Source organism: Lampetra planeri, chromosome 35 (assembly GCF_965212315.1).
Source record: "Lampetra planeri chromosome 35, kcLamPlan1.2.h2, whole genome shotgun sequence".
NCBI classification, from domain to species: Eukaryota; Metazoa; Chordata; class Hyperoartia; order Petromyzontiformes; family Petromyzontidae; genus Lampetra; species Lampetra planeri.
In genome coordinates this window covers 4,765,447-4,793,441 of record NC_136141.1, presented here as the reverse complement: position 1 = coordinate 4,793,441, position 27,995 = coordinate 4,765,447, and the positions used below count along the sequence as shown (strand labels likewise).

Below are 27,995 nucleotides of genomic sequence, written 5' to 3'. Positions count from 1 at the left end.
ACTTGGCTGTGAGAATTGAGATGTGATGGTTCGTATTGATTGGGTTCGGAGTGGGTGGTAGTGTGGTATTGTTGAGTGGGGGTGGGTGGTAATGCAATGTGGTGGTGTTGGTTGAGAGTGGGTGGGTGGTGGTGTGGTGGTGTTGTTGAGAGTGGGTGGGTGGTAGTGTGGTGGTGTTGGTTGAGTGGGGGTGGGTGGTGGTGTGATGGTGTTGTTTGAGAGTGGTTGGGTGGTGGTGTGGTGGTGTTGGTTGTGAGTGGGTGGGTGGTAGTCGGGTGGTGTTGGTTGAGAGTGGGTGGGTGGTAGTGTGGTGGTTGAGAGTGGGTGGGTGGTGGTGTGGTGGTGTTGGTGAGAGGGGGTGGGTGGTAGTGTGGTGGTGTTGTTGAGAGTGGGTGGGTGGTAATGCAATGTGGTGGTGTTGGTTGAGAGAGGGTGGGTGGTGGTGTGATGGTGTTGTTTGAGAGTGGGTGGGTGGTGGTGTGGTGGTGTTGGTTGAGAGTGGGTGGGTGGTAGTGGGGTGGTGTTGGTGAGAGTGGGTGGGTGGTAGTGTGGTGGTTGAGAGTGGGTGGGTGGTGGTGTGGTGGTGTTGGTTGAGTGGGGGTGTGGTGGAGTTGGTTGTGAGTGGGTGGGTGGTAGTGTGGTGGTTGAGAGTGGGTGGGTGGTGGTATGGTGGTGTTGGTTGTGGGTGGGTGGATGGTAGTGTGGTGGTGTTGGTGAGAGTGGGTGGGTGGTAGTGTGGTGGTTGAGAGTGGGTGGGTGGTGGTGTGGTGGTGTTGGTGAGAGTGGGTGGGTGGTAGTGGGGTGGTTGAGAGTGGGTGGGTGGTGGTGTTGATTGATTGGTGCTGGTGGTTGTGGTGAGTCCGTCACGTGTACTGACTCAACCCGCGCTCGCGTGTGCCATCGTAGAGCTGCCCGGAGCCCCCACCAACCTGGCCATCTCCAACATCGGGCCGCGCTCGGCCATGCTGCAGTTCCGCGCCGGCTACGACGGCAAGACCTCCATCAGCAAGTGGAGCGTGGAGGCGCAGGTGGGGCCCGCTCGCCAGGACGCGCCGTCCGAGGAGGGCAGCGCCGAGGGGCCGAGGTGGCGGCCAGGCTTTAGGCCACCTTGCGTGGACCCCATAAAATCGTGCTTTTTTCACGTTGGTGATCCGTGCGCTGTGAAGATAGGGCCATTACCCAAAACGTCGGCTTCCGTTTACTCCTTTTTGAGGCAGCGGTAGTATTTACGGATCTTGTTAGGTTTTTCGTTGTTTTGGTGGCCCAGGTCCTGGTCTCTTTGATTTTGTCGGCGGGCTGAACAACAAAATGTACTCGAGGCAGGACAATTGAATCGATCTCAGAGGCGGCTCTGTGATATCCACTTCCGTGGGCTGTCCTCTAATGCACTCCTCTCCAGTGTGTTTGTGTTCATGGGACGAGGGCCACCAATCGGAAGGCGTCGTGTGAACAACCGCCGCAGAAATTTGTTTACACAAGAGAGGTTACGCTGAATGTGTGAAATGTACAAAACACTGCGGTAATGCAATTGTGATTTATACTCGCACATTAAGGCATTGACACGGCGAATGTTGCCAAATGTGTTTGCCAAAGCTAATGAGTTCTGTGAATCTATATTCCACGGCTGTGTCTCCATCACAAAAAACAATTCCAACCCAAAATAGTCTCATCAAAATAATCTCCAGCCTTAACAACCCTGCTTCTTCCTGCACAACCCTGCTTCCTGCTACACAACCCTGCTTCCTGCTACACAACCCTGCTTCCTGCTACACAACCCTGCTTCCTGCTGCACAACCCTGCTTCCTGCTACACAACCCTGCTTCCTCCTACACAACCCTGCTTCCTGCTACACAACCCTGCTTCCTACTACACAACCCTGCTTCCTGCTACACAACCCTGCTTCCTGCTACACAACCCTGCTTCCTGCTACACAACCCTGCTTCCTGCTACACAACCCTGCTTCCTACTTCACAACCCTGCTTCCTGCTACACAACCCTGCTTCCTCCTACACAACCCTGCTTCCTGCTACACAACCCTGCTTCCTCCTACACGACCCTGCTTCCTCCTACACAACCCTGCTTCCTGCTACACAACCCTGCTTCCTGCTACACAACCCTGCTTCCTGCTACACAACCCTGCTTCCTGCTGCACAACCCTGCTTCCTGCTACACAACCCTGCTTCCTGCTACACAACCCTGCTTCCTCCTACACAACCCTGCTTCCTGCTACACAACCCTGATTCCTGCTACACAACCCTGCTTCCTGCTACACAACCCTGCTTCCTGCTACACAACCCTGCTTCCTCCTACACAACCCTGCTTCCTGCTACACAACCCTGCTTCCTGCTGCACAACCCTGCTTCCTGCTACACAACCCTGCTTCCTCCTACACAACCCTGCTTCTTCCTGCTACACAACCCTGCTTCCTGCTACACAACCCTGCTTCCTGCTACACAACCCTGCTTCCTGCTGCACAACCCTGCTTCCTGCTACACAACCCTGCTTCCTGCTACACAACCCTGCTTCCTCCTACACAACCCTGCTTCCTGCTACACAACCCTGCTTCCTGCTACACAACCCTGCTTCCTGCTACACAACCCTGATTCCTGCTACACAACCCTGCTTCCTGCTACACAACCCTGCTTCCTGCTACACAACCTTGCTTCCTCCTACACAACCCTGCTTCCTGCTACACAACCCTGCTTCCTCCTACACAACCCTGCTTCTTCCTGCTACACAACCCTGCTTCCTGCTACACAACCCTGCTTCCTGCTACACAACCCTGCTTCCTGCTACACAACCCTGCTTCTTCCTGCTACACAACCCTGCTTCTTCCTGCTACACAACCCTGCTTCCTGCTGCACAACCCTGCTTCCTCCTACACAAACCTGCTTCCTGCTACACAACCCTGCTTCTTGCTACACAACCCTGCTTCCTGCTACACAACCCTGCTTCTTGCTACACAACCCTGCTTCCTGCTACACAACCCTGCTTCTTGCTACACAACCCTGCTTCCTGCTACACAACCCTGCTTCTTGCTACACAACCCTGCTTCCTCCTACACAAACCTGCTTCCTGCTACACAACCCTGCTTCTTGCTACACAACCCTGCTTCCTGCTACACAACCCTGCTTCTTGCTACACAACCCTGCTTCCTCCTACACAAACCTGCTTCCTGCTACACAACCCTGCTTCTTCCTACACAACCCTGCTTCCTGCTGCACAACCCTGCTTCTTGCTACACAACCCTGCTTCCTGCTACACAACCCTGCTTCCTGCTACACAACCCTGCTTCCTGCTGCACAACCCTGCTTGCTCACTTGAGCCTCTGCACTCCAAACCCACCCCTCCCCCTGTCCACTCGCCCTTACATTCAGGGCCACCCAGAGGCCCCTGCAGGCTGGCGGCTGGCGGCCTGGGGCGGAACCCCACATGGGGCACCCCGACTTATAAGTGGCAAAAGAGCCAGGCCCGCTGCGGGGGCCCCTCCTTTGTGTGAGGCCCCCGGGGCAAGTTGCCCCCCTCCCCCCCCCCCCCCCCCCCCCGCTTAACCTACCAGCTTTTTTGATGGCTCCATCTGGTGCGGAGTCGTTCCCTCGTCCCTCGAGACTTGTTCACTCCCCCCCCACCCCCTTCACCGCCTCCCCCGACGTTGCCCCTCGCTCGTGCCGAGCGCCTCGACGGGCGGTCGCTCTGAGACGCGCTCTGCACGGCCCGCGCACTCGGCAACCTCGCCAGGCCCTGCCGGCCTGCCGGCGCTTGCGACGTCGCGGCGCCAAGTCTGACGGTCGCTGCCCGCTGTGCAGGTGGGCGTGGTGGGCGACAGCGAGGAGTGGCTGCGCCTCTACGAGCTGGACAACGAGCCGGACGCGCGCTCCCTGGAGATCCCCAACCTCACCCCCTTCACCCACTACAGGTCGTCCGCTCGCCCTGCAAACACAACGGTCGCCCTCTCCCACCGCCACCTCAGCGGAGCCGTACGGGGGGCTGCGGGGCAATAGTCGTTAGCGAGCGCCTGTCAGTGGCACGGTGCACGAGTTGGTGATGGGTGAGGCCAGCGCTGGCGCGGCTCGGTAGTACACTGGAAAATAAATATCGTAACTCCTGAATTGGTCGACCGCCGCACCTGATTAATTAGTTTTTTGTGGTTTCTGTGCCGCAGATTCCGGATGAAGCAGACGAACATCGTGGGCTCCAGCCCGGCGAGCCTCCCGTCGCGCACCATGCAGACGCTGCAGTCTCCGCCGGACCTGGCGCCGGCCAACCTGACCGTGCGCACCGCCAGCGAGACAAGCCTGTGGCTGCGCTGGGTGGTGCGTGCTGGGGGGCGGCCTTGTCCGCGCAACCGGGGGCACACTGCGCCCACACCGCGCCCACAACCTAGCTCACACCTCGGTCACAACCTTGCCCACACCGCAACCACAACCTTGCCCACACCGCAACCACAACCTTACCCACACCGCAACCACAACCTTGCCCATACCACACCTACAACCTTGCCCACACCGCAACCACAACCTTGTCCACACCGCGCCCACGCCTCGTTGCACTGATAACTAAGAGCGGACAAAAGGCTCGGTTACTTTTGTCACCGCGGGAACAATGAAGTTTGACCTGAAAATACTTGAAGCAGCTTCAAGTGAAAACCTCGCAGCGTCTAATCACTGAACGCGGTTGTGTGAATTGTTCTTCACCTCACCAGCGAGGTGAAGCAGTGTGATAATTGGCGCGTTGCACGCTTGTGCACGCGACAAATTTAATTTGTTTGACTATGTCGGGCGGTGGAGGGGTTTTATAACAACAACAAAATTGGCCAGATCATTCCCGTGTCCTCACCCAAAAATGTACAATGCATCGCACTAAGTGAATTGACTAAACGAAACCTACAGCCTAAGCCTCGACTAGTGTTCCACAGGGTGTCCTCGATCAGACTTAAGACTAAAACTGCGACTCGGGATACGAGAGAGGCTGACTGACCTAACGGCCGCTGTGCTCGCGACTCGCCATGTCTCCCTCCGACCCCGGACGCCCGCGCAGCCCCTGCCCGAGTTGGAGTACAACGCCCTGCCGGAGTCTGTGGGCTACCGCGTCCGCTACACGAGGCTCGGCGTGCCGCCATGGGGCCCGCTGTCTACGGCCGCCCGGCCCGGCGACGCCGAGCCGTGGGCCGGGGTGCTGGGCCCGCGCGGAGAGGCGGAGAGTGGCGGTGGCGGCGGCGGTGCCGGCGGCGGTGCGGAGCCGGCGCTCTTCACGGTGGTGGCGGACCGGCTGGAGAGGGAGGTGACGCTGGAGGGCCTGGAGGAGTGGAGCGAGTACCGCCTCCAGATGCAGGCCTTCAACTCCATCGGTCCGGGGCCATGGAGCCCCGAGGTTAGGGGTCGCACGCGCGAGTCAGGTGAGCCTCCTTTTCCCTCCTTCCCCCTCCCTCCTCCCCCTCTCCTCCCTCCGCCCCCCTCCCTCCTCCTTCCCTCTCCTGCCTCCTCCCCCGCCTCCAGCGTTGCGTGGGGCAGCCGACCGAATTAATCTCGGATTTCTGCATTGACCAAATTGCTGCCGATGGCATCGGGAAGGCCTTCATCCGGCAGTTGTTAGATCATTGCTAACGATGATGATGACACGGTGTCCCCTCGGCTGCACTTGCAGTGCCGTCGGCGGGGCCCGTTGCCGTGACCGCGAACGCCACGACCCCCACGAGGATCACCGTGAGCTGGGGCCCCGTCCCCGAAGCCGAGCAGAACGGCCTCATCCTGGGCTACAAGGTGAGAAGTCGGTGCTGCGAGTGGGGTGACTAGCAGCGGCCGCAGCCGTAGCGAGGAGTATGCGTGCGTGCGTGTGTGTATGTTTAACTTCTTTCGCATTGCACGTACAAACCGTGCCAATCGGAGGTGTGGGGGAAGGACAACAAAACAAACAGAAAAAGCAGCCCCAAAGAAATTATCTTTCAAACTAGATGGCTGTAAAATTACATTGCTCCAGTGGCTTCCTAATATCGAAAGGGGGAGCGGGGATAAAGCTGGTGCGTAACGACAAGCAAACACGCTCGCTCCCTCACCGTCGCGCCCGTGCGCGTCGCACGCTCGCGCCGTCGCAGGTGCTGTACCAGGAAGTGGCGTCGGAGCGCGAGAGCGACCGCGGCCACGGCTGGGCCTGGCCCGAGGGCCGCGAGTCGCAGGGCGTCGCGGTGGTGCGCGGGAACGCGACGCTGTCGGCCGCGCTGGCTCAGCTGCTCAAGTACACGCTGTACGAGGTGCGCGTCCAGGCTTTCACGCGCATCGGCGACGGCCAGCCCAGCTCCCCGCCGCTCGTGCACCGCACGCTGGATGACGGTACGCCGCGCACGCCGACCGCCCGCACGCACGACGTTCCCAATGACGATCCCGACGAAATTCCCGACAACGACGTTCCGAGCAATAACGTTCCGAGTGATGTTCCCAACAACGTTCCCAACGACGTTCCCCACAAAATTCCCAACAACGACGTTCCGAGCAATGACATTCCGAGTGATGTTCCCAACAACGTTCCCAATGACGTTCCCCACAAAATTCCCAACAACGACGGTCCGAGCAATGACATTCCGAGTGATGTTCCCAACAACGTTCCCAATGACGTTCCCCACAAAATTCCCAACAACGACGGTCCGAGCGATGACATTCCGAGCGATGTTCCCAACAACGTTCCCAATGACGTTCCCCACAAAATTCCCAACAACGACGGTCCGAGCGATGACATTCCGAGCGATGTTCCCAACAACGTTCCCAATGACGTTCCCCACAAAATTCCCAACAACGACGGTCCGAGCAATGACATTCCGAGTGATGTTCCCAACAACGTGCCCGGCGACGTTCGTTTCTTTTGTCGACGCCGCCGTTATCGCCGACCGCAGCGCCGCAGTGTCTCTCGCCCTCGGCCCGTAGAGTTAAATCGGCGTGGGCACCCTATCATACCGGCTCCGTGGCTCAGCGGGAGAGCGAGTGAATCGCAATTGGAAGGTTAAAGTCCTGGTTGTTCCCTATGTACACCGTAGGGACGTAATCAGTAAACGGTGTATGTCCTTTGGATAGATTGATCCCGGTCATAGAAGTGTGGAATCTCCCTCTCTACTGGCAGCAGACGAATGCCAGTTTGCAGTTCCAGGTGCCGGGGTACGCCTTGCGCCGCACAGGGACAGTCGTCACGTGTCTCTGTCTGTCGGCCCGCAGTGCCAGGCCCCCCGGTGGGCATCCTCTTCCCGGAGGTGAGCCGCGTGTCGGCCCGCCTGGTGTGGCAGCCGCCCACGGAGCCCAACGGCATCATCCTGGGTGAGGCTCGCGCTTGCACACACGCACGCACGCACACAGAGAGACACTTGGCAAGCGGTGCGGAGAGCGCTACGTCTCGATCGCCTTTGCCACCCCAGTGCTGATGTTTCCACACGGCACAAGGTACTGATTTGAGGCTAAGTCAACTTAGGGGATGCCCAGGGCTGGTTCATATCTTCATGTCCTTGGCTAGGGATCAGCTGAACTGAGGAGCACTCATACGTCACCGTGCTGCTCAGCGCATGGCGGGGGAGGGGTGGGGGGGTACGTGCAGGTGACCAGGACCGGTTTAGATGTCTCTGGCCGGTGAGGTCATCTGTGGCTGGAAACGGTCATCAAGTTGCCGGGTTTGTAGTGCGGCACGCCGACTACTGCGCTGCCACTCCACACCTGCGCACGCATGGCAACCATGTGCGGAACAACGCACCGTGCATGCGGCTTGCGTGCAGAGAGCGGGTGTGAGTCTCTCAGGCAGCCAGCTCTCGATTCTCTGCGGGTAATGGGCAGGGAGGGGGTGACCCATATAAAACACGGACGCAATGCAACGACATGGGGCCACACGTACAGCCACACGCGCGGAGTCGTTAGGCGTGGATATCGAGGCGATTGTGAAGTTCCGTGGCCTCTGCGGAGGATCGTTGGATTTCAGTGATGCAGCCCGTGGATCCCAGCTCGCGACTGACTATTCGTAGAATGTTCTCTCGAGCTCCCGCTGGCGGAGACCCTTCCGCCAGCAGCGATTGCGAGCGAGCAATTGCAGGGCTGCCCCTTTGCCCATTATCTTCTACTCCTTCGCCCCATTGCCGTGGGCACCCAAGAAGCCGCCTGTAGCCGCGGTGGCCTCTCGTAACGGCTCGCTGACGGCGCCCGTCCCGCCGGGCGCGTGTGCGTCGCGGCGCAGGCTACCGAGTGGGCTACCGCGTCAACGGCTCCAGCTTGGAGACGGTGCAGGAGCTGGACCCCTCGGAGCGTCAGCTGCGCCTCACAGGCCTGCGCCCCGAGGCTCTCTACGCCTTCCGAGTCACGGCGCGAACGCGCAAGGGCTGGGGCCTTCCCGCCGAGCTCACGCTCATCACCACGCAGCGCAGAGGTGCTCGCGCCGCGCGTGCCGCGCAACATGGCACCGCACAGCACACACGACACAGCGTAGCACCACACACGGCGCACACACCGCACAGCACACACGACACACCACACACGGCGCACACACCGCACAGCACACACGACACACCACACACGGCGCACACACCGCACAGTATGCGGTGTCCGACTTTACAGGCGCTCGATAAACCGTACTTGCCCCTGCAGTCCGTTAAAAGGCTATACGGGGGACCTTTGTCTGTTGTGTAGAACGGGCCGAGCCTCCGGGCCGCCCCGAGGTGCCTCAGAGCGGCGTGTGGGCGCGCAGCGTGCTGCTCACGTGGGTGCCGGGCAGCGACGGGCTGGCGCCCACGCGCTACTACACGGTGCAGGGGCGCGAGGTCCCGCTGGGCCGCTGGGAGACGCACCACACGCCCGTGGCGCACAACGCCACCGAGCACGTCATCGACAGGTAGGCTCTCCTCGCTCTCCTCGCTCTGTCATCATCGACAGGTAGCCATCCTCGCTCTGTCATCATCGACAGGTAGCCCTCCCTGCTCTGTCGCCACGGCGGCCCCTGCGGGGGCTGTCCAGCGGCTCGCGACCGCGTGCCGTACGACGGCGGCGGTGATGAGGACACTGCTACCCTCGTCGCCGTCGTTCGCAATGACGATTCCGCCACTGGCCGATCAAAGTACTCCCCGATTGGTCGCCAACCCACACGGTCCTGTGACGAGCGACCCACCCCAGCGCGTCCGGGATGATCGTGTCGCTCCATCTCCGGATTTGGACGTCCCCTTGGAGGCGTTCCAATTCTCTTGTCAGGATTCTTGAACCCCACCCCCCCCCCCGGCCGTCACCCCTTGTGTTGTGTCCTGCCCGACGCCAAGTTACTTTTGTTAACCATCAAGCTGATGTCTTTAACTTGTGTGCGTTCTCTTGTCCACGTGCTGCTCTTGCCGTCTCTCAGCGTAGTTGCGAATTGCTTGCTTGAGGGAAGATGCAGTCTTCACCTTCTAGATATGTCGGTCAGCTGTGTCATGGGCAGGGATCGGCAACCATCGTAACAAGAAGAGGCATTTTTTTCAAATTCGGCAAAAAAAACTCAATATTTCAAGAGCCACAATGCACGTAAATAACGTCACGAAGCAGTCCTTATAGAGCCACGTGCAGCTCCGGAGCCGCCCGTCGCCAACCCCTGGTCACGGGGGAACAAGAAACGTGAAAGCTACGGCTGAGGTGGCTCGTAGCTTCAGGGCGCGGAGTTGTGACGAGGGCCGCCTGCGTCCGTGGCCCACAGGCTGAGGCCCTTTACCTCCTACGCGTTCCGCCTCATGGCCACCAACGACGTGGGGGACAGCGACTTCAGCCCCGAGTCGGAGGCCGTCACCACGCTGCAGGCCGGTGAGTCTGGGCGCGCAGCGTTGCCACTCGGCTCCCCGAGTCTGTCTGCGATCGCGAGTGACCCGCTGGCGAGTGAGTGACCAGTGAGTGACCAGTGAGTGACAGACCAGCGGGTGAGTGACCAGTGAGTGACCGATCGGTGAGTGAGTGACCAGTGAGTGACCAACCAGGGGGTGAGTGACCAATGAGTGACCAGTGAGTGACAGACCAGCGGATGAGTGACCAGTGAGTGACCGATCGGTGAGTGAGTGGCCAGTGAGTGACCAACCAGCGGGTGAGTGACCAGCGAGTGACCAACCAGGGGGTGAGTGACCAATGAGTGACCCGCTGGTGAGTGAGTGACCAGTGAGTGACAGACCAGCGGGTGAGTGACCAGTGAGTGACCAAACAGCGAGTGAGTGACCGACCTTTGTCATCGCAGTGCCCAGCGAGGCCCCTGTGATCGTGTCCATCACGCCGCACACCACCACCTCCGTGCTCGTCCGATGGAAGGTGGGTGCACTCTGCCATTCTCTTCTTTCTCTCTATATCGTTCTTACAACTTACGGTTGAAAGCACGCATGCATTAGCTCTGTCCATCGCTGGCCATCTGTCCTTCCGTCTGTAACAGAGGGGGCGCCATAACGCGCATCAAGATCGTCCAACGTCAATGGAATTTCAGTTGAACGTTGTTTTTGCTGTGTAGGACTCGCCCGATTGAAAACCGGCCACGTTGATTAAAGGGCCGTTGCCCTCGTGTTGGAGACACAAACCAGAGCAGAAGGGACACTTTACAAACACGCTCGTTCATCCTGACAGCGTCACAGTGAATGTGATGTCACCTACCAGCGATTATTCTCTACTCCACGTGTTTGTCTGTCTGTCTCTCAACTTCTCTCCGCGCTCCTTGGGACCGTGGCATGACCAAGTTTGCCGCTTGTAACAGACGTCCGTGGTTGAAATCTGGCAGGCCGCCCTGGTAAACACCGCGGCTGTATTAACCATGGAATACGACCCACCCTTTTATTCGCAGTAGATGTTAAAGATCCCGTGACGCAATTCACGTGCCAGAAATTTACGCTCCAAATTTGCCAAATAACAAAAAGAAATTAAAATTTACTCAATTGGGATCCCATATAGCAACATCGCCCCTGCTGGGAAACAGATTGTGTCCATGAAACAAAACAGCACCTTCCTTCGCGATCGCCAGCACGAATACCAAACGTGTCTACATTGTCATTTGTATCTTTATTATTAATATTACTACTATTACGAGTTCTATTTTACCAGGTAAGCCCAACCGAGATATTTTTCAGAAGCGACCTGGCCACAAATGATGGCTCATCGAAATGGCTTATTGCGTGGAAATGTTTAGCAGCCAAATAATCTTAAACGCAGGTTTCTAAATGTGGAGGGAAAAACAGGAGGACCCGGAGAAAAATCCACGCGACCACGGGCGTCACGATCGGGATCGAAACCACGACCGTGAGCGGTCGCGTGGGTTTAGGCTGAGCGAGGCCGCTGTCGTGTCCTCTGCAGGCGCCCCCGGAGGAGTCGGTGAACGGGATCCTGCTGGGCTTCCGCGTGCACTACCGGCCCCTGCAGCTGTACGACGCGCCGCCACGGTTACCCCCCGGCGGCCGCAGGGCCCGCGACGCCGTCGCCGCCGCCGCCGCCGAACTGACGCGTGAGTGACCGCGGCGGAGGGTTCGGGCCAACGCTGGCCTTGACCGCTCGCGCCTCGTGGCGAAAAGAACCTGGGTTCGATTCCCGACTCGGGCGTCTCTCTGCGTGGAATTTGTGCGTTCTCCCCCTGAGTGCGTGCGAGCGAGTGTCTGCGCGTGTGTGCATCTCTTGACCTGCTGTGAGCGAGCCTCCGACGCTTTCACGTGGCCTCAAAGTCCACCTAGTCTGGCACAAACGCTGTGGTGATGTCACCGCCACTCCGTGGCGAATGGCGGCTGTTGCTGTTGTATTCTTTCCCTCTGTTCCCCCCCCTATCAATCAGAACGCGTCAGGTACATAGGCCTGGCGGATATTCGCGTTCAGTTGTTTTTTGTCACCCAACGTTCTGCTGCGGGCCTTCGTTTTTGTGTGCAGCAAAAATCTCGTTAAGAATAAGAAAATTCCATGTAACCGGTATGGGCCAATGCTGAAAGAAACTACTTGCAAATCACGCCGTTGGGATCACAGCAGCAGCAGCATCGCTTGCTGACTGCGAAAACGTAGCAGGACCCTGCTGCAAAAAGAGACTTGAGGCTCAGTGAGGCTCTCCTAGGTAAACAAGAGTACGGTAATCATCGTTCATAACGAAACCCTTCACCGGACACTTGCTGATGTTGCTACCGCTGCCGCATCTGCGTCCTAACACCTGTGCCGTATGTGTGTGTGTGCACGCACGCGTCCGCGCACGTATGTGTGTGTGTGTGCAGCGCGATACCTCGTTCACACGCTCAACGATTCCTCGTCAACGCAGCACGAGCTGGAGAGTAAGGGCACACCTGTCGATCCTCCACACTTCTCCTCTATTCCCCCATTGCGTTTCCGCCGCTCTTCCATTTGCGAAATAATTTTAACCGAGACTGAGATTGCGTCCCAAACAAAACTCGCTGATGACGTTAACGCCGGTTTTCGACGACGCCAGCCCTAATGCGCGGAACCTCTCCTCCTCCTTCCCTCTCTCCCTCTGCCACTCTCTCCCTCCATCCCTCTCTCCCTCCATCCCTCTCTCCCTCTGTCACCCTCTTCCTCTGCCACTCTCTCCCCCTGCCACTCTCTCCCTCTGTCACTCTTTCCCTCTGCCACTCTCTCCCTCTGCCACTCTCTCCCTCCGCCACTCTCTCCCTCTGTCACCCTCTTCCTCTGCCACTCTCTTCCTCTGTCACTCTCTCCCTCTGCCACTCTCTCCCTCCGTCCCTCTCTCCCGCACGCTCTCCCCGGTGTTGCCCAGACCTCACCAAGTACCTTCGCTACGAAGTCCGGGTCACGGGCTACAACGTGATGGGTGACGGCCCGCCCAGCCCGCCCTACGAGGTGTTCGTCGGCGAGGCCGGTAAGAGGCTCCACCGCGGCAGCGACTTGTCCCGCCGCTTTGTCGCAGAGATTCGCGGTTCGGACCACGCGGCCGCCCCGGTTAATACTGCAGGCGCCGCGGTAACAGTGAGATGCCACGCGCCACCCCGTTCAATTGCTCGCAAATTACTCACAAAATTACTTAGTCGTGTTAGCAAGCAATCGCAAAGCTACACCTTTATCGCTCTGTACAACCGGGAACTATTCACCCTGTCACTGCATCGTCCCTTCCTTGTTCTGATTGAACGATCGCTGTATTCACGGTCCCACAGTGCCGACGGCACCCCCGCAGAATGTGCAGGTGGTCGGGTCCACGGCCACTCAACTGGAGCTGAGCTGGGAGCCTCCACCGCAGGACAAGCAGAACGGGGACATCCAGGGCTACAAGGTGACGCGCACACGCAGAGAGGCCCGCGGGCGGTCCCACACTGTTGAGGATGCACACAGCGCCAGAGCTTAGTCTCTCACTGAACAGTTTCTGGGTGGCTGGCATGCTGAAGGAGTCTTGTGACAAGCAGCCACAGCCGTGTCATGGTGGCACACGGTCAGGAATCCTGACAAAGCAGCGGCGGCCGAGGAACGGAACGCGTCCCAGGCGCTGCGTTGATCGTTACATCGCAGGACCATGGGAGATGGCTGTGGCTTGAGGGGGCCTTCATCCAGCAGTGGATTCACCATGGCCAGTTATGATGATGATGATGAGGATACTTGATGTCGTGTGCCTGTTCCGGTGTGAGATTAAGTCCTCCGCAGAGCCCACGTCCGTCTCCTCTGCCTCGTTTAACCCTTCGCCAGAATCGTAAGTGGGGCGGAGCGGTGGTTAGCGGTCTGCAACGTGAACCCGCCCACCTTGGGGGGGTATGGGGGGGGGGGTCCAGGCCCCGTCACGGCTAACTTCAGCGGCGAGAGATGTCTGAACGGCTCCCGTGGGAACCTAACGGGGTTGCGCCGTGCGGAACCGCGCGCAGGCGTACTGCTGGGAGACGGCGCGGGGGGAACGCGTCGCAGCGCGTCAAGACGCTCTTCCTCCCGGAGACGAGCATCAAGCTGCGCCGTCTGAGCGGCTACACGGAGTACGCGCTCGCCATCGCCGCGTTCAACGCCGCCGGCGACGGGCCCCGCAGCGCCCCGCTCTCCGCGTGGACCGACTCCGCCGGTACGGCACGGCACGCGCGGAACGGCGGCGACGATGTTAGCAAGCGCCGGCCAGCAGAGACGCGCGGATACACGCGCTGACGAACGTGCGCATCCGCGCGACGGCAACTCCTGTGATTCGGAGATAAGTGTGCTGTACAACTCACCGGCGAGCGAGCTGGAATGATCATAATCGACTGTGTGACGTTCGGCCGCGTCGCGTCGTGGAGGGTCTTACGACATAAATGTGGCCTGATCGTTACGTGGCCCAACCCACGAAATTGGTTACAAATGTTTCTAGATTTGAAGCTTTCGTGACTGCAAGGCATCATATTCTTAGGTTTTTTCGGTAAAGTCACGTAGGTAAAACATCAAAATTAATGAAAATAAAATAAAATAAAAATAAAATAAAAACAAAAATCACGACGTTTCGGAGGCAACACAAGTCTCCGTCATCAGGTGGGACCGTCACAGCCGAATTAGCTGCATCAAGTGATTCGGCTGTGACGGTCCCACCTGATGACGGAGACTTGTGTTGCCTCCGAAACGTCGTGATTTTTGTTTTTATTTTATTTTATTTTCATTAATTTTGATGTTTTACCTACGTGACTTTACCGAAAAAACCTAAGAATATGGTTACAAATGACCAAACTCTCCATCACCTGCTCGTGTCCCCCCCCCCACTCCCCTCCTCGCCCCCTGCGTGCCGAGCAGCCCCCTCGGCCCCGGGAGCCCTGAGCTTCTCCGAGGTGACGACGTCGTCGGTGAACGTGTCCTGGGCCGAGCCGGCCGCTCCCAACGGCATCATCGACGGCTACCGCCTCGTCTACGAGCCTAGCACGCCCATCGACGGTGCGGCCCTCCTCCCCCATCGGCCTCCCTCACCGGCCTTCCCCTTCGGCCCTCATATTGCTGACTTATGTATCTAGGAGAGCCACGCCGAGTCATAGGACTCTTTTTCAGGAGGATCCTGCTGCTGCTGCTGTTGCATTGGGTTTTTACGTTAAGATGTTTGCTGCCAATTAATGACGAGTCGTGGTTATAATCCACAACGGAGGAAACTCGCGCATTCAGTCAAATGATAGAAACCACAGAGGATGTCGCGTACTATGTGTGTGGGAAGCAGAAGCGTAGTGGTTTGGGCTCCGTGCTGCGCTCCAAACCCCGGCGACTTGAGTTCGATTCCCGCTCACGGCCAACATCAGTTGCTGAACGTCTGAACCGGTCGTGGACCTCCGATAGGTCTACTCAGCCTTAAACTACTACCTGGTTTGGTATGTGCGTGTGTGAACACACGCTTGCGGCGTGGGCCCGCGCACGCAGGCGTCAGCAAGATCGTGACGGTGGAGATTCGGGGCGAGGGCCCGCGCTGGCTCAAGGTGAAGGACCTGGTGGAGGGCGTCACCTACCACTTCCGCGTCAGGGCTCGAACGTTCACCTACGGCCCGGAGGTGGACGGGAACGTCACCACGGGGCCCGGGAAAGGTCGGGGCTCTCGTTCGTTTGACCTCGTGCTCACACCACAGGCTCGCGCGTCCAACGCCGCCGCTGCTACCACCCACTCCCCCGTTTATCCACCCAATTACCCACCCACTAGCTCACCCATTCACTCGCTCATCCACCCACTCGCAATTCCCAACCCACTCACCTGTTTATCCACCCACTTACCCACCCACCCAACCGTTCACCTACCCATTCACCTACTGGCTCACTCACCCGTTCACCCTACCCACTCACTCACCCACTCACTCAGTCACTTTGGAAATTCCCTCCCAAGCTCGTGTAAGTAATAACCTCGCTAAATACAAGAGGCATTAAACCTTCCAGCGGGCCCCTAGGACCGTGGTGCAAGCAGCCCGGACAAAGCGCAATACTTGCCGGGTTTGTCTCTCAAGCGATTGTAATGAAATGCAGCGGCGGTGTTGGGAGCAACGCGGCGACAGGAAGGGGGGGGGGGGGGTGGGGAACGCGGCGGCGCTGAGCGGGCGCTGTGGGGCGGTGTGTGCAGGTGCCCCTGGCCCACCGGGGGAGCCGTCGGTGACGCGGTCGGGCGGCTCCATCGTGGTGCACTGGACGGCGGGAGAGCCGGGTGATGGCCCCATCACGGGATACGTCATCGAGACCCGCGCATCTGGTACGACGAAGGCGACCGCAGCGGTGGTGGCGTGCAGAGCGGTGACGCTGCAGTCACAATTTAGCCAGATTTGCCACTTTATTTTTTGTCTTTAGCTTTTTGTCCTTTCCCCTGAACCTCCGATTAGCACGGTTGGCTACGTTCGCTGCGAAAGAAGTTCGGCGTACATACATTCTAAAACGACACCGCGAACCACTCAGTCGGGATCACATAGCAGCGATTATCGCCCCACTGCTCGCAGCAGACTAATGCCCGCTTGCAGGCCAGGTGCTGAGTCCACCCTGTGCCGCACAGAGACAGCTGCCGCTTGGGGTGCCCATTGAAATGTGTTGACATGAGATGTGATGCGAGTCGCTTATCGCGTATAAATTGCACTGAGATGCCCCGGCATGAAGGAGGGCAGCTCTGTCCAAAACACAGATCGTCATCATTATTGTAGCAGTGTATGGTGGAGGGGTCACCTAACATACACAAGAGGAAAGCCTCTGATACGTCCTTCACTAGGCCCTCCTGTGGAGGGTCGCCGTCAAGAGGTGAAGAGGGGGTTGGAGATTAGGAGGCTGGAACAAGGGCAGGGAGGTGACAGCTCGGATGGATTGGAAAAAGGGAGTTCCAGGCTGTGGAGTGGTCACGCTGATGGTAATGGTGGGAGGTGTTGTGGTGTTGGCAGTGTGGCGGTTGTGGTAGTGTGTTGGTGCTGATGGTGGTGTGGCGGTGGTGATGGTGGTGTGGCGGAGGTGGTATTAATGGTGGTGTGGCGGAGGTGGTGTCGCGGTGGTGATGGTGGTGTGACGGAGGTGGTGGTGTGGCAATGTTGGGGGTGGCGGTGTTGGGGGTGGCGATGGTGATGGTGGTGTGGCGGAGGTGGTGTCGCGGTGGTGATGGTGGTGTGACGGAGGTGGTTGTGTGGCGGTGTTGGGGGTGGTTGTGATCGTGGGGGTGGCGATGGTGATGGTGGCGTTGACGGCGGTGGTAACCCGGTGTCGTTGTGCCCCCCTCCCAGACGAGGGCTTGTGGGACATGGTGGTGCGAGACGTTCCGGGCGACGCTCGCTCCGCCGCCCTCAGCATCGACACGCTCCGCCGCGGCATCAGCTACGACTTTCGCGTCATCGCCCACAATGCACTGGGCTTCGGCGCCCCCAGCGTTCCCTCCCCGTCCGTCTCCGGTACGTCGTCATGGCCCGACTAGGGGCTCGCGTCCGTCCCTTTTTCGTTCCCATGCGTTTATTCAATAATTTTACTCCCGAGGTGAGGGACCTACCGGTTGATTTGACACGGGGCCCATCACCACATCGTTTGTTTGCATCCTTTATTTAATCAGAAGATGAAATAAACCCATTGAGACACGTGGAACAACATCACCTCTTTTGCAAGGGTGATCTTACAGGGGCTACCTATCGTCGCTGCATCCGAGTCCTAATAACCGGGTACTGGAGGGGAGTGATTTGACCCTGGCGACAGCCCTCTGTTTCTTCCATTAGCGCTGATGTGAAGGCGAAACTTAATTACGCGCGCATCAGTCGACACCCTGGGCTCCCTTGCGAGGGAGACGTTCCATCGCAAGGGATTTTAAAGGGTGAAATATTTGAACTAATTAATAAAAATACGGCAATGTTTAGCGGTGGTGTCACACGAGCGTGTGTTAATGCGAGGCCCTGCAAAGGTTTTTGAAAGTGCTCTGCGCCCCCCCTGAGTAAGGAGAAGGTTCCACCACCACCCCTAATTTTTGCGGCCGCTTGCGTAGAGAAAACTATGGGCCTTGCCCGCCACAGTCGCACGGCGCACGTGCAGAATGTTCCGTGTTTACAGGACATCCGTTCATTTAGCTACTCCACAACCTTCGTGTCGACCGCTCCCCCCCATCCAGCGTCTTGAGATGTCATTGCGTTTACACGCTCCATGCAACACGTTCGTATCGCATCGTACGGCGGTATGTTTTTGTATGCGTCGTCGCGTCAGCGCGACATACAGCTAGCTCCAAGCCCTCAAGTCGCCGCGCCACCGCGCGTTGCGAGTGGAGTGGATTTTCACCTTAGCTTCTAGGCGCTGCTTTTGCAATTGGACATCACTTTTGCGAAACATCGCTGTCCAAAGTTCCGCCCACAACCCCCCCCACCTCTCTCTCCCCGCCATCGCCCTCCCTCCCCCACGTGGTTAATCACTTTAAGTCAGCTAGCTGGAGTCCGGCTCCGGCCGGGGGTCGCGTGTCACTTGCGTCGTGCGCCAAATTCACTTGAACCGCGTGCGCCGCAGCGCAAATGGGAGCGGCGTTCTACGAGGAGTGGTGGTTCCTGGTGGTGGTGGCGCTGACCAGCCTCATCCTCATCCTCCTCCTCGTCTTCGTGCTCATCATCCGCGGCCAGAACCAGAAGTACTCGCGCAAGTCCGACTCCAGTGAGTTGGCGCGCTCACGGCCGTGACGGCGATGGGGCAGCTTCCCGTGGAGTTGGATTTAGGAAAACGTCAGGTCGGGCACCACCTTCGAAGGCTGATGTGGGGCGGTCGCGACGCTGTCGTGGGCCGCGGCGGTAGTGGGGAGGAGTGGGGGGGGAGTGGAGAGGAGTGTTCGTGGGGGGGGGGGGTTTGGAGGATTGGAAAAGAGTGGGGAGGAGTGTGCAGGGGGGGTGGAGTGTGGAGGAGTGGGGAGCAGTGGGGAGGAGTGTGGAAGAGTGGGGATGAGTGTTCGTGGGGGGGGTGGTATGGAGGATTGGAGAGGAGTGGGGAGGAGTGTGGAAGAGTGGGGATGAGTGTTCGTGGAGGTGGAGTGTGGAGGAGTGGGGAGGAGTGTGGAGGAGTGTGGGGGAGTGGGGAGGAGTGTTCGTGGGGGGGGGGTGGAGTGTGGAGGAGTGGGGAGCAGTGGGGAGGAGTGTGGAAGAGTGGGGATGAGTGTTCGTGGGGGGGGTGGTTTGGAGGATTGGAGAGGAGTGGGGAGGAGTGTGGAAGAGTGGGGATGAGTTTTCGTGGGGGGGGTGGTTTGGAGGAGTGGGGAGCAGTGGGGAGGAGTGTGGAAGAGTGGGGATGAGTGTTCGTGGGGGGGGTGGTTTGGAGGATTGGAGAGGAGTGGGGAGGAGTGTGGAAGAGTGGGGATGAGTGTTCGTGGGGGGGGTGGTTTGGAGGAGTGGGGAGCAGTGGGGAGGAGTGTGGAAGAGTGGGGATGAGTGTTCGTGGGGGGGGTGGTTTGGAGGATTGGAGAGGAGTGGGGAGGAGTGTGGAAGAGTGGGGATGAGTGTTCGTGGGGGGGGGGGGGTATGGAGGATTGGAAAAGAGTGGGGAGGAGTGTGCAGGGGGGGGTGGAGGTGGAGTGTGGAGGAGTGGGGAGGAGTGTGGAGGAGTGTGGGGGAGTGGGGAGGAGTGTTCATGGGGGGGGGGTGGAGTGTGGAGGGAGTGGGGAGCAGTGGGGATGAGTGTGGAAGAGTGTGGGGAAGTGGAGAGGAGTGTTCGTGGGGGGAGGGGTATGGAGGATTGGAGAGGAGTGGGGAGGAGTGTGCAGGGGGGGTGGAGTGTGGAGCAGTGGGGAGGAGTGTGGGGGAGTGGGGAGGAGTGTGGAGGAGTGTGGGGGAGTGGGGAGGAGTGGGGGGGAGTAGCGAGGGCAGGAAGACCGGAGGAGTGGGGAGGGCAGAAGGAGCAAAGCAGTGGGGAGGAGTGGAGAGGGCAGGAGAAGTGGCGAGGGAGGGCAGGAGTTGCGGTGGAGTGGAGCTGACCCCATCCAATCCGCACGCCACACATTTTTAATCGGTGCTCTCAGAATCAATTTAAGATGCCAAACAATTTACAAATGAATTTAAAATAGCCACTTATTTTTAGAATGTTTCTTACTTCAAGCTGTTGTTTTGTTTATAATTTTTTTTTTTTATTTACAAGTAAATATATTTAATTTAGGTGGGGGGCACCAACCTTCTTTTACTGGCATCGGAATATTACCAAAACCGTGCCATGCCAGTCTTCGCCTGACCGGTTGACGTCGACACCGTGGCGGCGGTGGCCACTCGTGTCTCTGTGCTGCGTGCGCTGCAGGCAGCACGCCGCGCGCGGGCGCCAACGAGGAGATCACGAGCCTGGAGGGCGGCTTCACCACGCTGGAGCTCAACAACCGCCGCCTGTCCGTCAAGACCGCCCTCTACAAGCGCAATGGCACCTACGCACGGTACGACGGGCCGCCCGCACCGCCCGCTCCCCCGCGGGGGGTGGGGGGGGGACAGCAGTGGGTCGATCATTGCACGGCTGATGGTGATAATGCTTCATGGAGCTGCACGGCGCTGCTGCCAGAGATGGCGAAAGCATGGAGAGGCCTTGAATGAGCAGCGGATGGAGAATGGTTGGGCAGTAGCGTCATGTCCATTGAGTGCAGGCGGTGCGATCGATGAGCCCGGGGTAGGAAGTGGGGCTATGAAGAGGAGTGGGGAAAAATTGGACAGTGGTGGGGGGTTGCATTTCATTCCTCGGCAACCACTGGGGCACCACCGCCCCATCCTCATCACCATCCGTCGTGTCTTCACCGCCGCGATATTCAATGTCGTCAGGTGAACCCTGTGCGGATTGAGAATGGCTTATGATGATGTCGACGAAAGGGAGCCAATTGAGGAGCTGAATGGCAATGAAATGGCGTTTTTTTGTTTTGACAGCTCCCCTCCGCGCCCCTCGCCCGGCACGCTGCGCTACTCCGACGAGGACCTCACCGCCAAGTACGAGGTGACGGCGGCGGAGAGCAGCAGCCTCACCGAGAAGCCCTCCGAGCTCTCCGAGTCAGAGGTCAGACGCTCGCCCCGCCCTGCCGCGTTTCCACAACCACAGGGAGAGGCCCACCCCTGGGCGTCCCAATGCCAAGAGGGCCACGTGAGGGTTGGTGGATCACCGCAGCACAGATGTTGCCGTGAAACTCCCTTCCCTCTCAGTATGGCTTTCCTGGATAAATAAGTAAATTAATATGATAATTATTCTTCTTGGTTCTTTCGGTAAAGTCACGTAGAAGGGAAATAATAAAATAATAATAAAAAGACACTGTCTTTCCGACAGACATGTTCTTCACCTGAGGACGGCTGCTTGCGTTGTGGCCGAAACGTCGTGAGAATTATTTTATTATGTTTTATTTTTATTATTTTATTACTTCCCTTCTACGTGACTTTACCGAAAGAACCAAGAAGATGAATCCCTGCAGCCACGAAAGCTTTAAATCGAAATGATTATGATTGTTATGACGTGGTTTCGTGGGATATTTTTTGTCTCGTGCCCCAATGGCATGCCACTTGTGCCCCCAGTGTCGTGTCACAAGATGAAGAATCCATTCAGAACTCTCTGAGCAGTGTTTGTGTTCGTGAACGGCCCACAGAAGTGACTATCAAAGAACACACCTTTAAGGTCCCTTCAATTGAACAATGGTCCATATAGTAGGGGTCAGTACTTTTCCCCCTGATCTGCTATACACAGAGGTAATGTTCTTTACATGAACGTCAACATTGATTCATTCTCACAGCTGGAATTTATGTCAATTAAGCTCAGAATTAAATGTCACGGTCGGAGGGTGGCACTTTCCACAGCCACTGGTGACCCGGCTGAGACCGGCCACTCGCTACACTCGAGAACTCGGTTCGTGGATAAAAGCTGGATTTGAACCCAGAGTCTCAGTGCCATGACCTCTGAGACAACCCAGCCCATCTCATTAGGTCTCCCTTCTTGCAGAGTTAATTTTGTGAACAAAAGTGGGCACGGATGTATAAATCAGTGAAGGTGTTTTTCCTTGTAGTCAAAGATAACTGTGAGCGGATGAAAACCATCAGGCAGATAATGACTACGACTCGGCACCACTACCACCACCATCATCATCACCACCGTCATCATCACCATTATGATCATCACCACCATCATCACCACCGTCATCATCATGATCATCACATCTTGATCTTCACCACCACAATCATCACCATCATCATCACCACCATCATCATCACCACCACCATCATCACCATCATCATCTACCCACCAAAGTCCAAAGCATGACCAGCTTTGATAACACTAAATGAACGAGTCTGAATGAAGATGCAGTCGCGGATAATTTACAAACGTCATTCGAGACCGCGTTAGCACTGAGGAAGACTAGACGTGGTGATTGGCTCTGTGTTTATAATAAGATTTACTGAGTTCACCGATTGGCCGCTTTAATGGACCAGACTTAGAGAACCACTCCATGAAGGCCACAGACTGAGTCTATGACTGACATGCCACACGGGCCATTGTTGACGTCTACCGGACTCGGATAACGACCAAAACGAAAATTAAATTTTCAAAAACGCTGACCCACATCTCTGCTGCCTGCGTGCCGTTCGTGCGGCAGGCGAGCGAGGAGGACGACTTCGGCTCGGACCCGGTCAAGTGCAACTCCCACTCATTCGTCAACCACTACATGAGCGAGCCGGGCTACTACAGCTCGTGGCGACGCCAGCCCAAGGGGCTGTCGCGCTCGCCGCAGCCGTGCGGGCCCTACCTGGCCGACGCCGAGCACTCCGAGTCGGGCGACCGCACCCCGCCGGCCCTCACCCCCTCTCTGCCCCACCACCACCACCCCCACCACCACCACCCGCACCACCAGCACCACCCGCACCACCCGCAGCACGGCATGTACGTCTCATCAGCCACGGCCTCTTCCAACGGCCCTGCCGGTGGCGGGGGCGGCGGTGGCGGCGGCGGCGGCCCGGGGAGCGGCGCCGCCAGCCCGCTTGTTGGGCTCTTCGTGTCGGCGTCGGCGAACGGGTTGGGGCCCGGCACGCGGCCTCCGGTGGCCGGCTTCTCTTCCTTCGTTTAAGCCGAACGCCGAGACAACGCCGAGATTCGCGGTTTCCTGCGGTTGGATTTGACGCGATAGTTAGGATCATTACTACGTTCGTTTTGTACGAAGGAGCCGGGTTGGCAGGGTTTTTCAGGCGAACCAGCCTGGCGATGGAACGCGTGGCGTAGTCGTGAACTCAAGGCTCAATCCCAATTAAAGTTCGTGTCGCGAGTTGTTGGGTTTGTGTTGGCGCTGCTGGAACCCGCGCATGAAGGCTGCGAGCAGGCGTTTAGGCTCCACGCACGTCCAAATAGCTCGAGCGGCAGGATTTTTTTTGTTCCCGCTGCTCGGACCCTGCCTCCGTTCACGGCGCTGCCGCGGCTCCCTCGTGGTCGCTCGGTGCACGGACGCGCGTCCGCATCGTGCGAGACCTTGGTTCCTTGCCACACGTCGCTCGCCGGCGGCGACATCTACGACCTCTACGACACGCTCGATTGGCCTGGTACCACGACCGCCGCGCGTCGCGCCGTTGCTGTTCACCGTGGACTCGCGAGAGGTGCCCCTCCCCCGCCTTGCGGCCAGGTGGAGCGCCCAAGATACAAGATTATCGCTCGTCCTGCCGAGACAGCCCGGTTCGGGCTCCCCACGGGGTCGGTTTTATTTTTATAAGCTTCGCGCTCGCGAGGCGCACGTGGTACGCGCGGGAGGTTCCGTGAGCGGCTCGAGACGGGCAGGGTGGAATCACTCTGCCTGGGACGCGCTCGCGAGTATACCCACTCTGCACATGAAGGAAAGTTTTCACTGGTTTGTAAAAAAAACACAAAAATGTCAAAAAATATATAAGATATATATTATAAAACTGCAGTGTATAGAACACCCTGCAACGTGCGAGCAGCAGATGATTTATTTTTAACCGAGGGGTGTGTGTTCGGCTAGGAGAGTTTCAGCGAGTGGCGCTTCGTGGGAAGGAGGAGAGTGGGGGGGGGGGGATGGACGACGAGGTTAAATCGACGAGGGTTCGTTTTGCGCGTCGTTTGCCCGGAACCGATGTGCCCGCCGGAAGCGAGCAGGCACGCGACGGGCGCACGCGAGTGCATGGCGTCACTGTAAGCACGTGCGTTAGTTTCCTGTATTCACCTTGTCGGATAAAAAAAAACACTAATCAATGTGACAATCTGTGAGATGCCTTGGGTTGCAGACTTTGCAATAAGAGTATATATACGTGTGTGTGTGTGTGTTGGCTGGTACAATGCTTATGTACCTGGCTTGAGTTGATTTAGAATTTAGATTTTTTTGTTTGTTTTACTTTTTGAATGTGGCCATAGTGTATGAACACGCCTGTCAGGATGGCTTCAATCGGTGCGGGAGCAACTCGAGATTCTATGAACGGACATTAGGTTCAGAAGTCCGAAACTAAGACAAGGTCAAGAGGTCATCACAACCAATGCCATTGATGGGCGTCCGAACGTGTCAGCTAAAGAGACCCTTCCTGAGCAGGGCTTGATTTCTCACTGAATATGTTCCATGTCGCTGCCACGTGGCAAGTAGCCACGGCCACATTGACAGGAATACTGGATGTGGTGTGCCGGGTGGGGAATATTTTCCATCCCAGACAGAACCGGCCGAAATTAAGGCCTGGCCCCTAGCGAAGTACAACGACCAAAGACTCAGGGGGCCTTGATTAGGATCACCGAGATCACATTGGCAGAGGTGTGCCTGTTGCTCATTGCTCCACCACCGTTACCATGATCATTCCGCTGTTGGATGAGGTCTCCCCAAGCCGTTGCCTTCAGTAAGAGTGCCGCGATTTAACAATCCACCCGGCACTTCCACACACGAGTTTATTTCCTCTCGATCACCAACGAGACCACGGCACGGTCAAACCGCCAGACGACGGCAATGCAACCGAATTGCCAGTAAATCATCACGGCGCGGTTCTCTTGGTTAGGATCATTCAGCAGCTAGTAGAGTCACGTGTTAACTGAGTTCACGGAGCATCACTTTGGAGAGATGCACGCTTGAAATTACATCGACAGCCGGAGAGTGGAACGTGTGGATTCGAGAACATTCGCGGGTTACGTACTCAATTGAAGCTGTGAAGAGAGTGGGCTCTGGCAGGACGCGTCACGGCCGGATGGGGAGACGGTCACGGCCAGCGATGGAGCGGCAGCCACGGGGCGAAACGAGCCCGCGAGGACGTTCCGCCGTGGAGGTGGAGCGACGGGATCGGCTCGCGTGTTGCAAGTGCCGCGTGGATCATCGCAGCATCGCGACAGGTGGCGACCGACTGGGAAGTCCTTCATCCAGCAGTCGATTAATGATGGAGAATCAAATTCACTTGGCCTCTGTAACTGAACTCCCCCCCCCCCCATTGCCAACATGTCTTAGGTGTGAACTTTGTGAGGACGTGTCACTACATTCACCGTTCATCGCTTATTTGAAGTCACCTCCCTCGTTTACCAAAGCTGTTATTGTTACCTGTGAGAAAGCAATGATGATCTTACACAACGAGTTCCCGTGTCAGGAGACTTGAAGACAAGCCCAGACGTTTGGGTACCCCACCCCCCCAACGACACCCCACCCCACACCCTCCTCCCTCCCTCCCCCCCGCATGGGATTGAGCCATGTTGACAGGTAGCGCTTACAACACCGACAAGTCGACAAGGGTTGTTTCTGCTTTGTCTTAACGCGCCGTGCTGTTATTTTGTAACGAAGCCGATCTAGGGGTGGGACCTGCTGAATGTGCGTCTCGAGGAGTTCTGTGCCGGTCCCGTAACGACTCTGGGGAGCCACTTCGCCGCCACGTTCCCCGTCGCTGCGTCTGGGGAGGTGGGGATCGGGGGGGGGTGGGCAATTCTGTGGACAATTGCGAGGTGACTGGCTAGTACTACAACTTAAAGTTGAGCTCATCATCTACTTTGTACAGACGTTTCACTCTTTTATTGAGACGGTCGGGCTTGGAGGGGGGCTGGGTTATTTCGTTTGTTTTGGGGTTTCTCTATCGGCGTAGTGTCACCAACCGTTCCACTCTTGTTCCACCGTGACTCCACCATTCATTCCCGCTTGCTACTCGCTCGCCGTGTACCTCCAGCTCTCTCGATATGCTTTGAGTCTCATCACACGTGGCGACGGCCATGTTCAATATAATTTCACAGTTTCGTAGCAATGTGTCGAAGGCGGTGTGCGTGCGTGCGTGCATGCGCGCTGCAATGCCCGAGTAATATTTTGTTTTTGTTTTTATTATCGCATAGGGGTTTGTCGTTTTAACTTGAAATCAAGGCTGTGAAAAAATAAGAGCTGGTCCATTTCTGGGGTCTCCCATACCAACCACTCGTTTCTGTTCTGCTGCCGGTGGTGTCGTTGCGTGCGTTGCGAGCCTACGGATTGAGGGATTTCATTGAGGATCATAAATCATATTATTATTGTTCTGTTTTCTATGGTTGTTGATGCCATTCTGTTAAAGGGAGATGTCGCATGACCCGTGTGGAGTGTGACCCGAGTGAGATGACCCAGCGGAGACCCCGGTTTTACCCATGCGTTGTGGGGGGGGGGGGGGCTGAACACGGAACGGGGGATTTTGAGTTTGCCCAGAGTGGAGTGTACAAATTAAAGTGTTTTGCAAATTACTTTTCTTCGCGTTGCCTTGATATTTAGGGTCCAACCAGCGACAACGAGCCAGCTGGGTCTAGGAAAGGTATCTCACTACCGTCGACCATGTCCATAATAATGTCTCAGTATCAAAGTATTAGAAACAAGAATAGGGTTTACCCGTTTTGGCAATAAAAACAGGCGTTAAGATGTTCAAACACCAAATAGATAGCTTTTTCAGAGAATCAAGTCTGTATTAACCACACGTACCAGAATGGGTAAGAACTTTTTTTTATTTTTCATACTTTGACACTGGCAAAACGGTCCCATGATATTGCTACTCACCCCGAGCTATGGATGATGCTCTCGCAACATGCGATGTCTTTGTGCCGTTCGCCTTTTGGCGTTCTCTGGTCTGACACTGGTGGTGAGACTAAAGAAGGCCGTCTCGAGTGGAGGCCAATCCGTTTGAAAGACAATGCATATATAATTATCAGAGCATGTTTGTTTGCATGTTCACCACAATCACGTGTGGTTAATGCAGACTTGATTCCTCGCAAAAATGGTTCTATTTTGTGTTGGAACATCTTGCTTGACGCCTGTTGTATTGCCAGAAAGGATAAACCCCTATTAGAAATTTTTTCAACAATAATAATAACATCACCGACGTTCTGGAAAAGACGAATGAATATCGAATGCTGTACTCACATTTGTTTTACTTGGGCAAGAAAACCACGACAAGGAAAGACGGTGGTCGATTTAACAAAACTTGCCGATTGCAATGGCATCCAAAGGGTGGGGAGGGGGGGAGAACGTGGCCGACAGGACGAGCAGTGGGGAGATGGAGCGACGAGGAGCAGTTGATACGAAGGTTACGGATGTTGGCATCGCAGCACCATGAGGGGTGGTGATGGTGTGGAGAGATGGTGTGGTGTCGTGTGATGGTGTGGAGACATGGTGTGGTGGTAATGGTGTAGAGAGATGGTGTGGTGGTAATGGTGTGGAGAGAAATGGTGTGGTGGTAATGGTGTGGAGAGATGGTGTGGTGTCGTGTGATGATGTGGTGGTAATGGTGTGGAGAGATGGTGTGGTGGTAATGATGCGTAGAGAAATGATGTGGTGTGGTGGTAATGGTGTGGAGAGATGGTGTGGTGTCGTGTGATGATGTGGTGGTAATGGTGTGGAGAGATGGTGTGGAAGTAATGATGCGTAGAGAAATGATGTGGTGTGGTGGTAATGGTGTGGAGAGATGGTGTGGTGTCGTGTGATGATGTGGTGGTAATGGTGTGGAGAGATGGTGTGGTAGTAATGATGCGTAGAGAAATGATGTGGTGTGGTGGTAATGGTGTGGAGAGATGGTGTGGTGTCGTGTGATGATGTGGTGGTAATGGTGTGGAGAGATGGTGTCGTGGTAATGATGCGTAGAGAAATGATGTGGTGTGGTGGTAATGGTGTGGAGAGATGGTGTGGTGTCGTGTGATGATGTGGTGGTAATGGTATGGAGAGATGGTGTGGTGGTAATGGTGTGGAGAGATGGTGTCGTA

At 56.9% G+C, this 27,995-nt stretch overlaps 1 protein-coding gene across 1 annotated transcript in view; it reads left to right on the top strand.

Moving 5' to 3' along the window:
• LOC144730312 (protein sidekick-2-like) overlaps positions 1-26,489 on the top strand; it is a 313,532-nt gene extending 287,043 nt beyond the window's left edge. Inside the window, 25 exon segments of the mRNA XM_078611032.1 lie at positions 907-1,028; positions 3,807-3,916; positions 4,163-4,313; positions 5,038-5,395; positions 5,644-5,759; positions 6,092-6,326; positions 7,200-7,298; positions 8,200-8,388; positions 8,649-8,850; positions 9,679-9,782; positions 10,204-10,274; positions 11,301-11,448; positions 12,194-12,250; positions 12,712-12,813; positions 13,106-13,221; positions 13,802-13,825; positions 13,827-13,989; positions 14,682-14,819; positions 15,291-15,452; positions 15,976-16,101; positions 17,105-17,269; positions 18,357-18,497; positions 20,118-20,247; positions 20,726-20,852; positions 22,432-26,489. Coding sequence (XP_078467158.1) covers positions 907-1,028; positions 3,807-3,916; positions 4,163-4,313; positions 5,038-5,395; positions 5,644-5,759; positions 6,092-6,326; positions 7,200-7,298; positions 8,200-8,388; positions 8,649-8,850; positions 9,679-9,782; positions 10,204-10,274; positions 11,301-11,448; positions 12,194-12,250; positions 12,712-12,813; positions 13,106-13,221; positions 13,802-13,825; positions 13,827-13,989; positions 14,682-14,819; positions 15,291-15,452; positions 15,976-16,101; positions 17,105-17,269; positions 18,357-18,497; positions 20,118-20,247; positions 20,726-20,852; positions 22,432-22,899 — 3,824 coding nt within the window. The 3' untranslated portion in view covers positions 22,900-26,489.
• Positions 26,490-27,995: the final 1,506 nt, after the last annotated feature.